At 40.0% G+C, this 15,962-nt stretch overlaps 1 protein-coding gene across 1 annotated transcript in view; it reads right to left on the bottom strand.

The window, feature by feature from the left end:
* Window positions 1–15,962, bottom strand: part of NCOA1 (nuclear receptor coactivator 1) — a 275,560-nt gene that overhangs the window by 11,928 nt on the left and 247,670 nt on the right. The window contains exons 19-21 of the mRNA XM_025354227.1: window positions 14,726–15,128; window positions 4,539–4,710; window positions 455–638 (exon numbers count right to left, since the gene is read on the bottom strand). Coding sequence (XP_025210012.1) covers window positions 455–638; window positions 4,539–4,710; window positions 14,726–15,128 — 759 coding nt within the window. The remainder of the gene's footprint in view (window positions 1–454; window positions 639–4,538; window positions 4,711–14,725; window positions 15,129–15,962) is intronic.

Here is a 15,962-nt window from a genome sequence, read left to right as displayed (position 1 = left end):
GTAATCCCAGCACTTTGGGAGGTTGGGATAAGAGGATCGCTTGAGCCCAGGAGTTCAAGACCAGCCTGGGCAACATAGTGAGACCTTGTTTCTGCAAATAGTAAAAAAGTTAGTTGGGCAGGGTGGCATGTGCCTGCAGTCCCAGCTACTTAGGAGTCTGAGGTAGGAGGATCCCTTGAGTCTGGGCAGTCAAGGCTACAGTGAGCTATAATTGAACCACTGTACTCCAGCTTGGGTGACAAAGTGAGATCCCATCTCAAAAAAAAAAAAAAAAAAAAAGTCTGTCAAAAATTTTCATTGTATATCTTAAGAGCCAGTAATTATTAAAAGTTAGTGGGAAAGAATAAATAAAGAAGTGTGGCTGTTTCTGATGAGTAACTGTCAACATACCTGATTTTCCTCAGAATAATGAACTGTGATGTAGTGTGGCAAGTGTGCCAGCTGTGCCACTTACCTGCTCAGGGCACACAGTGTTCATTCCTGGCATCTGCAAAGAGCTCATCTGCATCTGGGCCATCATTGGGTTCATGTTCTGAACATTCGTATTTCCACCTGCCATGGAAACGGTGATGCTCATGTTGTTGTATACTCCTGGCTGTGCAGGTGTGGGCTGGTTCTGGACAGCTTGACTGAACACACTGTAAACTCAAAAACAATCCAGATTACATCCACTGATCATGAACAAGGGATAATGTGACTAGATCCTGTTTCCAAATAAAATATGTTACATCCGTAAATTGCAAGCATGACTGTATCTTCTTAAAATATATAAAAATTAATATAATTCGGCCGGGCGCGGTGGCTCAAGCCTATAATCCCAGCACTTTGGGAGGCCGAGACGGGCGGATCACGAGGTCAGGAGATCGAGACCATCCTGGCTAACACGGTGAAACCCCGTCTCTACTAAAAATTACAAAAAAACTAGCCGGGCGAGATGGCAGGCGCCTGTAGTCCCAGCTACTCGGGAGGCTGAGGCAGGAGAATGACGTAAACCCGGGAGGCGGAGCTTGCAGTGAGCTGAGATCCGGCCACTGCNAGAAGACCAAGCTCTTCTGCAGCTGCAACCACTGTCCCAGGTCCTAGAAAGACATCTGGGTTCACTGGCACCTAAAGTCCAACACTCACAGGCCCTCTTCCTCACTCTGCTTTCCTGTCTGCTTTGTAGCAGCTATCACAGTTTTCTCAGGGTAGCACTAGGTCTTTGGTAGTCACTAAATGATGGGAAAAAGAGAAGGATGAATACTCTGACCCAGAGTGGGTTCCACAGATATTACCGGTATTAACAAGCAGGGGAGTCCCTGGTCTAATAAGTCTGAGAAACAAAAGGTTAAACAACAGGACTTCTTATCCTTTAAAATGCTAATAAGCAATGGGATTCTCCCATCAACCAGCCTTACACAGAAGCACTACCCAGTTCCAGGACACACACGTTTGTTTAACCATTTCTTTCTCTTGCCACCAGAGAGATAATGAAAAAGAATTACATTGTACTACCTCTGAACTCTATTACATCATTCTACTTAATGGTTCTCTGACCGTTTCATGTTTTGATTCTCTCTGACCTGCCCCCTCACCAACTAGATTCTTCGTTAATTGGCAGCAGGGGTTTTCAGTGTTCCTCATGGTATCTTGCGTTGTGTGACAGAGATAGTGAGCGGTCACCGTCTCCAGGTGATATACGCTAATACACAATGCTTATGTTGACTAATAAACTTCTGCATATGAACCAAATGAACAAGTGTGAGTGTTTCAAGAGTTGATGGTAACTGTTTTCTTTCCCAAATGATCTGGAAAGTCAAAGTTTGCAAAAACTACTAAAATACAACAAAAACCTACATCCATATTTGAATCTGAATCCAAGACATTGACTTAGGGAGTATTTGCACTCATTTATTCAACAGATGTAGATAAAGGGCCTCCCTATTCCAGACGATGGAGACACAGAAGTAATACAAAATATAGTTCTTGCTCTTATGATGCTCATATTCTAGATGGAAAAGAAAAATCACAAATAAATAGACTATCGCACAGTATGTCAAGTGTTAATCACTATGAAAAAAAAAAAAAAAGTATGGAAAGGAGGCGCCAGGGGTAGAAAATGCTATTATTTCATAAATGATGGCCAGGGAAGTGTAATAAGGTGACATTTAACGTCTGTTTCTAACAAAGTGACATTTAAGGAAAGACTTGAAGTGTGAGAGACAAACCATGTGGCCACTGAGGGAAGAACATTCCAGCAGAGAGATTAAAAAATGCAAACACCCTGAGTTTGCAGTGTACTTAGCACATCTGAGGAGCAGAAGGATAAAAGGAAGCCAGTGTAGCAGAGTGAGCAGTGAGAATAACAGATGGGATCAGAGAGGTATCCAGGAACAAGATGATGTGGGGTTTTACGGGCCCTATTCTGTATTTTGAGTAAGATGGGGTGCTACTGGATGAGTTGTGCGTAAAGGACTGACATACTTTGCCTCACGTTTTAAAAGCATGGCTCTGGCTAATATGTGGAGATTAAATGATGGTGCAACAATGGTGGAAGCAGGAGAGGAAGCTACTGGAATGGCCCAGGGAAAAGATGATTGTGGCTTGCACTAAGGTGCACAAGTGGAATTGGTAAGAAGAGAGAGGTGTTAAGAAGCTGACATGATTTGCTGATGTGATGTGAGAAAGAGAAAGACTTTTCTTCTGGACAAGTGGAACATGGAGTTGTCATTTACTGAAATGGGAAAAAGTAACCTAGAGGAGCAGGTCTGGTGAAAATATCACTTTAGTTTTCATCATGTTAAGTGTGAGATGCCTATTAGATTTGTAAGTGGAGATATTGGTTGGGCAGCTGGATATACAGTATGGTGTTCAGGAAAGCCATCTGCACTGGAGGTTTAAATTTGGGAGTCAAATATAGAAACAGGCATTGACAATAGTAAGATGGGTGATGTAACCAAAGGAGGGAGTGGGTATGGGGAAGAGGTCCTAGAATCAACTCTGGGGCCCTCAAATGGAGGTCATGGAGATGAGAAAGACCCTAAAGGAGACTAAGTGATAGGAGGAGAGTCACTTTTCTCGAGAGAGTTGTTCTAGAAACCAAATGAAGAGCTTCAAGAAAGAATAATGCTCAAACATGTCAAATGCTACTGATGAGCATTGCTTTTGGCACTGAAGAGGACATTTAACTATCTTGACAAGAACACTTTTTTGTGGAATGATAGGAATGAAAGCCTGATTAGTTCAACAAGGAGTAGGAGTAGGGGAAGTGGATAGAGTATCATCTTTTAAGGAATTTAACTGTAAAGGGGAGCAGAGAAATAGGTTATTGAGACATGTCAGCATGACTGTTTTTTTTCCCCAAGCCATATTTCGATGAGTAGATGGAGGTACAAAGTAAGAGTTTAGTTGGATTTCATTAGGGAGAATTTTGCCAGGCATAAGTGCAACAGAGGGAGAGCTAGGCAAGGGAGTCAGAGTGCCTGTAAGGTAGTGATTATAATGATGGGCCACAAAATCCAGAGTGAGTTTAGGAAGTTGGGATTGGAATACATTAGGAGACTAAATTCCTCTTATATTACAGATACGGTTCCATTTCTACCTAATTTATACATGGTCTTCATTGAGACTTACACAGTTCTCTAACATGAAGATTTTCTCTCACCTTTCAATGAACTTTAGAAGAATATAGTCTTGTGTTTTCAACTTTAACTGCCTTACTTATTATGTTGTCAGATCAGACAGCTTCCCTGTCATTAGAGCTAAGACACAACCAAATTAAAATCCTTATAAAACTCAAAGTGATGTGTGAAAAGTTCAGCAGCCAGGATTTGGGGAAAAAAAAAAAAGACTTTAGTGAGATAATTCTAAGCAAGATGGGTAAGTCAAGGTCACTAAAAATCTAGAGATTAAAAAGGGGTAAGCCTTAAAAACTTTTGTTATTGTTATAAAGTCTTTAAATACACCGGGAAAAGTGAAACTTGTGTGCCCACTACTCAGCTCTATTGAATTCTGACATTTGCCATTCTTGGTTTCAGATTTATAAGATTTTAAAGTGTTCTTATAAAGAAAAACTTTTTAAAAAGTACCCATTTCTATGTCTGTCCCAGGGAAGCTGTTACTGCTGTGAGCTCATCATATTCTGACATGTGCTCAGGTTAGGATGGAAAGGTTGGGGACACTAGATCTCTTTTCTGTACTGTTGGCACACAAATTTGCCTTAGAAGTGACTTGATACTTATAAGATTTAAAAATCATTTTTCTTTGCTGATAATATAAAATTTAGTTCTTTCCATTATGCAAATGGAAGTAGCCAATAATCTTCTACTTAGCCTGTGAATACAATCAGCCCATGAAAACATGGCTGTTCTTATGTGGGGCTTTCTGTCTCTACATATAAACGGGGAAACGTCATATAAATGTAACCATATGTGGCCTTTTGTGTCCGGCCTTCTTTCACTTTGCATAATGTTCCTGAGGTTCAACCATTGTAGCATTTATCAGTATCAGGGATTTATCACAGTATCAAGGATGCTCATATATAAAAACTGCCCCCTTACTTGTTTCCTATTGCTCCTTGCTGCCAGGCCTTCATGTCTGGTGACTGATACCCGGAGGCAGGCGGAGTTTGCTGGAGCAGAGAGCTCTGAGGAGGAGGGATTGGCATCGGCACCATGGAGCTCCCAGGGCTTAGAGATGGAGCAAAGCTGGCCTCACCTTGGGGAACCATTCCTGTAAATTGACACAAATTAATTTATGTTGATATACTATAAATTTATTAACCCCATAAATGAAAAAACCCGAAATGATCTGTCACAATATATTTACAAATAATTTTCTTATTTGCCTTGTTTTGTGTCAGGCAACATATTTACAAATATCGTATTCAACAGAGCATGGAAAAAATTTAGTATCTTAAACTAGGGCAAGAAATCTCAGCATAAACCAATAGATAAATAAATGTAAGTCTGGAATAATGCTTTCCATTCACTAAGATGTTGATTTGTGCAGCAGGATTGTATATGATCTGTTTCTGTTCTTTTTTGCTTATATGAATTTTTAAGTGTAAAAATATGTATGAACATACATGATGAATTACTTGTGTAGTAAATTAAACTCCCCCCACCCCCCGAGATGGAGTCTTGCTCTGTCACCTAGTCTGGAGTGCAGTGGCACGATCTTGGCTCACTGCAACCTCCGCCTCCTGGGTTCAAGCAATTCTCCTGCCTCAGCCTCCTGAGTAGCTGGGATTACAGGCGCCTGCCATCGCGCCTGGCTAATTTTTGTATTTTCAGAGGAGATGGGGTTTCACCATGTTGGCCAGGCTGGTCTCGAACTCCTGACCTCAGGTGATCCACCTGCCTCGGCCTCCCAAAGTGTTGGGATTACAGGCGTGAGCCACCGCGCCCGGCCGTAAATTAAACTTGAAAAGGAAAAAAATAGCTAAGAAAAAGCCATGTGTGGCCAGGTGCGGTGGCTCATGTCTGTAATCCCAGCACTTTGGGAGGCCGAGGTGGGTGGATCACTCGAGGTCAGGAATTTGAGACCAGCCTGGCCAACATGAGAAACCCTGTCGCTACTAAAAATACAAAAATGCCTGTTATCTCAGCTACTTGGGAGCCTGAGGCATGAAAATGGCTTGAACCTGGGAGGCAGAGGTTGCAGTGAGACGAGATCGTGCCACTGCACACCAGCCTGGGTGACAGAGCAAGACTGTCAAAAAAAAAAAAAAAAAAAAAGAAAGGAAAAGAAAAGAAAAAGAAGTCACGTGTGAAAATAAAAAATAATGAGAAAGTTTTGTTAGCCACTCTTCCCCTCCTCCTTCCCCTTTTTAAGCTTTATTCAGACATAATCTACACAACATGAAATTGACACACTGTAACTGCATAATGCAATGATTTTTAGTAAATTTATAGAGTTGTGCCGCCATTACCACAATCCAGTTTAGACATCTAATCATTCTCCAAATTCCCTTGTACCTGTTTGTAGTCAATCCTTGCTCTCACCCCTAGTCCCAGGTAACCTCTGATTTGCTTTCTGTCTCTAAAGGATTTGCTTTTTGGGGGTAATTTCATGTAGATGTAGCCATACATGGTCTTCTGTGTCTGGCTTGCATTCACTTAGCATGATGTTTTTGAGGTTCAGCCATTTTGGAGCACTTATCAGTAGGCTATTCCTTTTTATTTAGGATGATGCTTATTAGCAGCCATCTGACCGAACTGTCAAAACTCAACTGACCATAAAAGTAAGGGTTTATTTCTGAACTTTTTATTCTGTTCCAGTGATCTCTATGCTGTACCAGTACCACATTGTCTTGATTGTTGTGACTTTATGGCAATTTCTGAAATTAGGCAGATATCCAACTTTGTTCTTCTTTTTAAAAGTTGTTTTGGCTACTCTAGGTCCTTTGCATTTCCATACACATTTTAGGATGTTTGTTAATGTCTCCAAAAAGCATGCTGAAATTCTGCATTGAATTATAAGATCAATTTTGAGTAAATTACCAGTTTTTTTTTTAAGTCTTTTTTCTCTGATTTCATTTTGGATAGTTTCCATTGTTAATCTTTAAGTTCACTAATTTTTTCTTCTGTAATTTCTAATCTGCTGTTTATCACATCTAGAGTTTTTTGTTTTAAATCTCAGACACTGTAGTTTTCATCTCTGGAAGTCTGACTTGGGTTTTATTTATATCTTCCACGGCTCTACTTAACATGTTCAAGCTTCCTCTTGCTTCTTGAACATACAGAATTTATAATTTATAATTGCTTTAATGTCTCTGTCTACTAATTCTATCATCTGTGTAATTTCTGAATTTTTGATTGGCTGGGTTTCTCTTCATTACAGATTGTATTTTCCTATCTCTTTGCATACCTGGTAGTTTTAAAAATCAGATTCCAGACCTAGTGAATTTTACCTTGTTAGGTGTTGGATTTTTTTTCTATTCTTTTAAATATTTTTGACCTTTGTCTGGGCTATGGTTAGGTTACATGGAAACAGGTTAATTCTTTAGGTCTTGTCCCTAATGACACAAGAGCAGAGTTTAGGCCTTATGAATTTGCCCCACTACCGAGGCAAACCATCTCTGAGTATTCTACTTGATACCCCCTGAATTACAGGGTTTTCTACTCTGGCTGGTAGGAAGAGGCGCTGGCCCTGTGTGAACTTTGAAGATTGTTCCCTCTTATCTTTTCAGGTGGTTTTCTCTGGCCTTGATTTGTACACACATACATGCATGCCTGCGTGTGGGCAGCAGCTCTCAGCTAAATGGGACCCTCTGCATATCCTACAATTCTCTATGTAGTGCTGTCCTCTCTGGTATTGTGCCCTGCTACCTCTAGGTGCCTTGGCTTTCCCAGACTGCCAGCTCTACCTCCTCAGCTCAGGGAAATGTCCTGGCTCCTACTGGATTCTCCCTCCCTGCAGCACAGTCTGGACAATCTCAAGAACTACTGTTGAACGTACTTTGTCTGTTTTTTGTTTATTTGTTTCAGATGGGAAAATAAATCTGGTCCCTGTTATTCCTTTGGCCAAAAGTAGATATCCATAACAATTTAAAAGAGTAAAATGTTTTCTAAAAAATGTTTAGTGCTAGCACTCTGTTTTTTTTGTTTTTTGTTTTTTTTTTCCTGACAAAACACACCTCACAGTTAAATACTTTTAAGGCAGAAAAAGTTACGAAGGTGCAAAAAAAGGATGCCATAGTATGACTGCCCATAATTTAGTATAATTCCTTTACATCTTTGTAAAATCCTGTAAGATTCCGTGACCTGCTTCTTTCACTCAACATTACATCATAAACATGTTTCTATGTCCTTGATGTCTCTTTGCGAACACATGCATATATGCCTGTGTAATATCTACTGTGTTCTGCCACTATTAATGTAATTTTTGTTATTTTTCATACAATGATTTTTTTTTCTCTTTTTACTTGGTTTGTTTGGTTAAATAAAAAAAAAATCATTATATTTGCCAGAGACGTAGTTAATTTACTCTTTTTTTATTACAGGCTACATTTTTTTTTTTTTTTGGGGACCGAGTTTTGCTCTTGTTCCCAGGCTGGAGTGCAATGGTGTGATCTCTGCTTACTACAACCTCTGCTTCAAGCATTTGGGTCCAAGTAATTCTCCTGTCTCAGCCTCCCGAGTAGCTGGGATTACAGGCGCATGCCACCATGCCCAAATAATTTTTGTATTTTTAGTAGAGATGGGGTTTCATCATATTGGTCAGGCTGGACTTATCTCCTGACCTCGTGATCCAGCCGCCTCGGCCTCCCAAAGTGCTGGGATTACAGGCGTGAGCCACCATGCCCGGTCTTACAGGCTATTTTTTTTTTTTTTTTTTTTTTGAGGCAGAGTCTGGCTCTGTCACCCAGGCTGGAGTGCAGTGGCTGGATCTCAGCTCACTGCAAGCTCTGCCTCCCGGGTTTACGCCATTCTCCCGCCTCAGCCTCCGAGTAGCTGGGACTACAGGCCCCCGCCACCACGCCCGGCTAATTTTTTGTATTTTTAGTAGAGATGGGGTTTCACCGTATTAGACAGGATGGTCTCGCTCTCCTGACCTCATGATCCGCCCGCCTCGGCCTCCCAAAGTGCTGGGATTACAGGCTTGAGCCACCGCGCCCGGCTACAATTTTAAAACTATTTCAAATTTTCTGTGAAAGTTGACCTAACTTCAGACTTTACAGTTTTTTCTTTCACTAGATAGGGTTTATTTATTTTTGGTAAAGATTATATAAATGAAGCTACATATTTTCTCCTTGCTGCTTTCTCTATATGTAAGGTAAGTAATTTTGATTTAGAATATATGGGTCTCCATTTTTTTTCTTTTTCTATTCTTTTTTTTTTTTGAGACAGAGTTTCATTCTTGTTGCCCAGGCTGGAGTGCAATGGTGAGATCTCGGCTCACCACAACCTCCGCCTCCTGGGTTCAAGCAATTCTCCTGCCTCAGCCTCCTGAGTAGCTAGGATTACAGGCATGTGTCACCATGGCCAGCTAATTTTGTATTTTTAGTAGAGTCAGGGTTTCTCCATGTTGGTCAGGCTGGTCTCGAACTCCCGACCTCAGGTGACAACTTGCCTTGGCCTCCCAAAGTGCTGGGATTGCAAGCATGAGCCACTGCGCCCAGCATCCAATTTTTTTTTTTTCTTGTTCTTTTTCTTGTTTTTTGAGATGGAGTCTCACTCTGTCGCTCAGGCTGGAGTGCAGTGGTGTGATCTCGGCTCACTGCAACCTCTGCCTCCCAGGTTCAAGCGATTCTCCTGCCTCGGCCTCCCGAGTAGCGGGACTACAAGTGCGCGCCAGCATGCCTGGCTAATTTTTTGTATTTTTAGTAGAGACGAGGTTTCACCATGCTGGCCAGGCTGGTCTTGAACTCCTGACCTCGTGATCCATCTGCTTCGGCCTCCCAAAGTGCTGGGATTACAGGTGTGAGCCACCGCGCCCAGCTTTTTTTTTTTTTCCTGAATGACTCTAGAGGGTGGGTTTTTTGTTTTTGTTTTGCCACCATCTTCACTTCTAATGTCTTTGCATTAACCCGCCATTTTAAACTATTTTGGTTGTGATCCTTAAAAGAAAAACCTCTTGTATTAGTGTGTTTTTAATCTCATTTATGATGAAATTAATTTCTTTTAGAAAAAATATAGCCTTGGTGTGGTGGCTCATGCCTGTAATCCCAGTGCTTTGGGAAGCAAAGGTGGGAGGATGGCTTGAGGCCAGGAGTTTGAGACCAGCCTAGGCAACATAGTGAGATCTGTTTCTATAAAAAATAGAATAGTTAGCCGGGCACAGTGGTACATGCCTGTAGTTCTAGCTACTCATGAGGCTGAGGTGGGAGGATCACTTAAGACCAGGAGTCGGACACTGCAGTGAGCCATGATCATGCCACTTGTGGGCAAGAGAGCAAGACTCTGTCTCAAAAGAAGAGAAAAAAAAAAAGAAAAAACAGAAAAAGAAAAATATGTATGTGAGAGGGACAAGATGCTTATCGTATTCTGGATATTACTTTGTGGAGTCAACAGTAAACAATAAATAAGAGACTCCAAGTACAAGAGCAAGCTTTTTGATATTTCTTTCTGGCCTCATCTCACATTCTACCTGTCCACACTGGAATGAACAGTTTCCCTTGTGACTTTTTTGTTGTTTGTTTTGTTGTTGTTGTTGTTTTTAGTGTTGGTCTTTTAATTTTATTATTTTAAAAAAGACTTAATTTTTTAGAGAAGTTTTAGGTTCAAAGCAAAACTAAGTAGATGGTACTGAGATTTCCTAACTTTAGACTTTATAGTTTTTTCTTTCACTAGATAGGGTTTGTTTATTTTTGGTAAAGATTATATAAATGAAGCTACATACCCCTTCTCCACTCACTCACATGTATAGCTGTCTTCATTATCAACATACCCCAGAGTCCATAGGTTACATTTGGGTTCACTCTTGGTATTGTACATTCTATGGGTTTGGACAAATGTATGATATGTACCCACCATTATAGTATCATAGAGAGTGGTTTCATTTCTCTCAAAATCCTCTGTGAAATGACCGAGTTTTAGTAGAAAGAACTAGCCTGTGGGTAATGAATTAGAGGAATACTTAAGAGTTCTGGTCCCAGTTCTGCTACTACATTGGATCTTGGATAACTTCCATCAATCAGATAATCTAGTTCTTCTAGATGAAAAATTTTACAGTTCTATCTTTGCCTAGACTATGTTTGTTTTTGTTTTTTTAGACAGAGGCTTGCTCTATTGCCCAGACTGGAGTGTAGTAGTGTGATCTTGGCTAGCTGCAACCTCCGCCTCCTGGGTTCAAGCAATTCTCCTGCCTCAGCCTCCTGAGTAGCTGGACTACAGGCACCCACCACCACACCCAGCTAATTTTTGTATTTTTAGTACAGATGGAGTTTCACCATGTCGGCTAGACTGGTCTCAAACTCCTGACCTCAGGTGATCCGCCTGCCTTGGCCTCCCAAAGTGCTGGTATTATAGGTGTGAGCCACCGTGCCCAGCCAGCCTAGACTATGTTAAGTCTCCCTGCTAGACCGACCATAACCAGCATTGCAGACACGTGACAGTGGCAACTAGAATTAGAATTCATACTTCCATTAATTTATTTCTTCAAAGATTCATTGAGCATCTATTTACTGTGAGACCACTGTGCTAAGCACTGGAGAAACAATGGTTAAAAAGGTCACACTCTGCTCACGTAAGGAACTTGCTATTTAAAAGAAAGACACCTAGGTTAACAAGTGGTTTTAAGACAGGGTGGCAAGTACTTTATGATTAGGAGTGTCCAGGAAGACTCTGCAGGGGAGATATATCTGAGAGGAGGGAAGAATAGGAATGAGAAGTAAAGGAATAATACTTTAGATAGAGTATAGAGAATGTACAAAGCCCTTGGAAGTAAAAGAGAACAAGGTCTGTGCTGTTTCTCAGAACTCAGAAAGTTTACTGTCGCTGGAACACAGAACTATAAAAGGGAACGTGGAGTTGATGAGCCTAGGTTTGTACAAGTTAAGTTTGGGGTGTTGGTTGAAAATGCAAGTATGTGCATCCAGTAGGCAGCTGTACATATGAGCTGAGAGATACTGTTTAGAGATAGAGAATGAAGTCACTAGCATGTAAAGGTCCCTGAAACCCCAAAAGGAGATGAGATCACTGAGGAGGAATAGGTGGAAGAGGATTTTATTGTAGTTCACAGAAAAGAGGTCTTTAAATGGGCTTCAAGGAATCCATGAAGTGGGCAGATACACTAAAGAAACCAATTTCTCATATTTACTTTGAATACTGTGTTAATAGACAACAATTTCTAAATGTCTGATTCTGTTCTTGCACACTCATCATCATAGCATGGTAGCCTAGAAGTTTCTTGTTTTCAGAAATACAAGAAAACTTACTCTGCCATTACTATGACTTACATGTTCCTTTATTTACTTGGGGCCTATATTAATCAGAAAGAGGTGAAAGCAAAGGATATAAAGCAAAGCTAATGCAGTTATTCATTGGTTTTACTGTCATCACGTAACACAGAAATCAGCAGGCTTTTTCTGCAAAGGGCCAGATAATACATGTTTTCAGTTTTGCAGGCCATAAAGTTTCTTGAACAACTACTCAACTCTTCTGTGTGAAACCAGCCATAGATAATACATAGAGCAGTAAGCATGGCTGTGTTCCAGTAAAACTTTATTAACCAAAACAAGTGGGCTGGATTATGGACCTTAAGTTGTCAAACCTGGAAACATGTTGGGAACACATATATTTTGGTACTTCCTATTTCTTAGGAATAGAAGCATAAAACCAACAAAGGCCAAAGAGCCCTTCTATCTGGATTTCCTTAAGCCACAATAAACTGTTTTTGTTTTTGAAAAGGCTGGAACTTTTCCAGAACTTGATTTTGTGCCAACACAAAACCTGGTCCTCTACCAGACTGCTGATCAATTTGGAGCAAGTTTATAATTAAGAGTGGTGACAGAAATGTAAAATATTGCATCTTTAAACGTTCTTATTCTTTCCAGAAAAGCTGAACATTTTTCCAGTATTATTTTGAAACAGTCCATGGAAGAACTGACAGCCCTGCCATTTCATTTCAGTTTGCAACTGGATGAAACCGCTGTTCTCTTCACTGCACGCAGCTTCTGGGTTTTGTTTGTAGTATGAAAGCTGACTTTATAAAAAGCAAATTATTATTTTGTGAAAATATTTTTGTCAATCAAAAGTTGGTCTGGAAGAAAAACCCAGGCACCAGATACTCATGATAGGTGGCAACACATCTTTCCCATCATGGTACGGGGAAAGAGGAAGCTCCACCCACTCCATTATTTCAGCTCACTTTGTTCTATGCTGACACAACTCAGATCAAAGACTAGACCCACAGCTGTGAAAGAAACTTGTCAATTTCACGAGAACCGGGGCACTGAAGGCCCACCTTTCCAGGTGGCTTTGTCAAGGAATGAAAGCAGGATATAAAGTCCTCCTTTCCTGACTTTCCAGAGGAAACTTCAAAGTGCATGCCTGAAAATGGACAGAAATACTATTTCTATTTTTTTAATAGAAAAAAATCCTTAGAATAATTTCATGAGGAATTTATTAATGTTTGGCTTACTTCTAGTTAGTTTTTTCCCCTAACGCAGGAGATAAATATTTTGATTTAGGGCTCTGCAATCAATATCAGGAATGCTGCTAAAAACCCATTTGCTGTTTTAGTCAGATTGTCATTTTGGAGGAGGAATGGGGATGCAGATAACTATATAAGTCTTCTAATGTTGGAGGAAGTACTTCTGCAAGCTAAAGTGAAAAAGCTTTGTCAAATTCTTTGCATACAGAAATTGTAAGACACATGGAAACAAAACCCTTTTGAAGGCCACACTCTTGTTCAGGCAACCATATAATTAAAATATGGATTTATAATCCTTTTCTTGCCCACACAGACAGTGTCAGTGATATAAACCAGCCAAAGATGACTTCATTGTCTTGAGGACAAAGAAACTGATGTGGCATAATTTTGATTAAAATCTCTTTGAAGGTTCTGGTGCTCTGGCACAAATCTTTAGATACTTAATTTGATAGTCAAAGGATTTTAGTACTTGCTACCATCACAATGGAAACTCTAAATTGATTTGGCTGTCAAAACTGATAAGCATACTGCCATGTCAAAAATATCTGTATAACTTCGACATTTTATTCAAGTCAAACAGCAGGCTTCTCATTGAAATTCATTTTTAAGCGGTCTTAAAATTTACCTATTTTCTTTCATTTATATAATCAAGGGATTTATTTCAATTATTTTTCAGGAATTGACAATTAATTTTGCATAAAAGTCTGATTAAACAGAGTAGACTAATCAGGTGTGTATCATTGTCATTACCTATTAGAATCTCAAAGTGACAGAAAAGAAATAAGAAAAGATATTATCACCCAGGACAAAGAGAATGGAAGTCAGTGCCAAAGAAAGATTAAAAAAGAAAAAAATTTTTGGAAGCCAGAAAGTTGACTGAGGCTGGAGAGGAAGCTGCAACAGCAGCAGCTGAGAGTGATGACACCAATGAGTAGTCTGAGATACCCTGTGGAGATAAATTATCCTTGTGCAAATTGGCAAAAACAAAATCTCACACACAATGAAAAAACTACATGCGAATTTTGAATTAATGTACTAAAATCCATTGTGTGGGGAACACTTTCATTGAATTCTCATAGAGATCAATGAGAGAAATTAAAAAATAAGAGAACAGGCTGGGTGTGGTGGCTTACCTGAGGTCAGGAGTTCAAGACCAGTCTGAGCAACATGGTGAAACCCTGTCTCTACTAAAAATACAAAAATTAGCTGGGCGCGGTGGCACATGCCTGTAATCCCAGCTACTCGGGAGGCTGAGGCAGGAGAATCACTTGAGCCCAGGAGGTGGAGGGTGCAGTGAGCTGAGATTGCGCCACTGCACTCCCAGCCTGGATGACACAGTGAGACTCCGTCTAACAAAAAAGAAAAAAAAAAGGGAATGTACTTTGTATACAAAATGCTCAAAATTTTAGAGTCAGACAGGTCCTTACAGATCCTCTAATTCAATCATCTCAGCTACAAAAGGGAGATAAGCCTCAAACCAGTCATTTAGTGTCAAAAGCTGAGTCTGAATCCTGGGTCTCCAGACTCCCATGTCAGTGTCTTTCCTCTTCCACACACTGTTTTAATGTCCGAGCAAGGACATGAAGGTGGAGAGAGACCTAAGCCTGTATGGATTACTTAGAACAACATAAACTTGTGACCCTCCTACCTGCTCCTGGATACTGGAAGACATTCTGCTGTATCTGAGGATTGATTCCAGTGCCAAACTGTCCTCCCATGTTTCCTGTCATGCCTCTGCTCACCATGCTGTTGCGGTTGGCCAAGGATGCTTCAGGATTTGCTGCTAGTTGTGAAAACGGGCTGGTAGAAGCAGGTGGGGTTCCTGGATTTGTACCATAGTTTGGTGGATAGGGGAATTGCTGTGGAGCACCCTGAGGAAGACGGGGGTTCCCCATTTGAACTGGTAGTCCAGATGAGGGAGGGAGGTTGTTCCCAAAGCTTTGTTGCCTCATAAGCATGGCTCTTTGCTGCTGTATTAGCTGCCTCTGTCGGTGCTGTTGACTGTACAATTCCCGCTGACGTTGTGCCAACATTTGAGCGTTCAGGGGTGGCTGAAAAGCAGGAAAAAACTCACTTACTAAAATTATTATATCACTCTCTATCCTGGAGAGTTTATTGGATTAAAGCCTACTTTCGTGGGGCAATAAAGTACATAGCAATTATCACTGTACAAGGGAAACTAAAACAGAAAAGGAACAAAAACCTCAAGTAACAAACACAGGAGAAAAAATGAATTAAGTACATTTTACAGACTAAAAGTAGTCAAGAAATGCTAAACAATATCTGACCATTATAAACGAGCACGTAAATTCTCAATTAAAAGTTACACAGAACTGAAAAATTCAAAGAAAGTATATATTGATTAGTATTACAATATTGGCCATGAACATTATTAAGAGAAACATGAAAACCATAAGGAGGTGAAAGAAAATGTGCTTAATTACTTCTGTCCTATCCTTCATTAGATCATTAGAAGACTTTTTCAATTTCAAAAAATTTACTGTGTTTCTGGTAAGAAGAAACTTAGTTTTCCTCTTTCCTCACTGAGATCATTATCCGACTTTATTTAAACAAATAAAATGTGATTATAGGTGATTTTAATTTTCTTCATTATACTTTTCTGTATTTACCAAATTATCTACAATGAACATGTATTATCTTTACAATTAGAAAAAACCTACAAATACCATTAAAAAAGGAAGATTCAGAAATCTAGGATCCAATGCCTAAGAAAATATCACTTAAAAAGAAGTAGAAATAAAATAGTAAAAAAAAAATAAATGAAAAGAGCTATGTTGTATTATTATTGGAGTTTCAGATTATTCCAGGCATTAGTGTAAGTGGTTTAACAGTTGTAATATTATGGATGAGGAAAAAAGTGGTCA

The sequence above is a fragment of the Theropithecus gelada genome, chromosome 13 (assembly GCF_003255815.1).
Source record: "Theropithecus gelada isolate Dixy chromosome 13, Tgel_1.0, whole genome shotgun sequence".
Classification (NCBI taxonomy): Eukaryota; Metazoa; Chordata; class Mammalia; order Primates; family Cercopithecidae; genus Theropithecus; species Theropithecus gelada.
The sequence above is the reverse complement of the archived record's forward strand: the minus strand, read 5'-3'. Positions and strand labels throughout refer to the sequence as shown.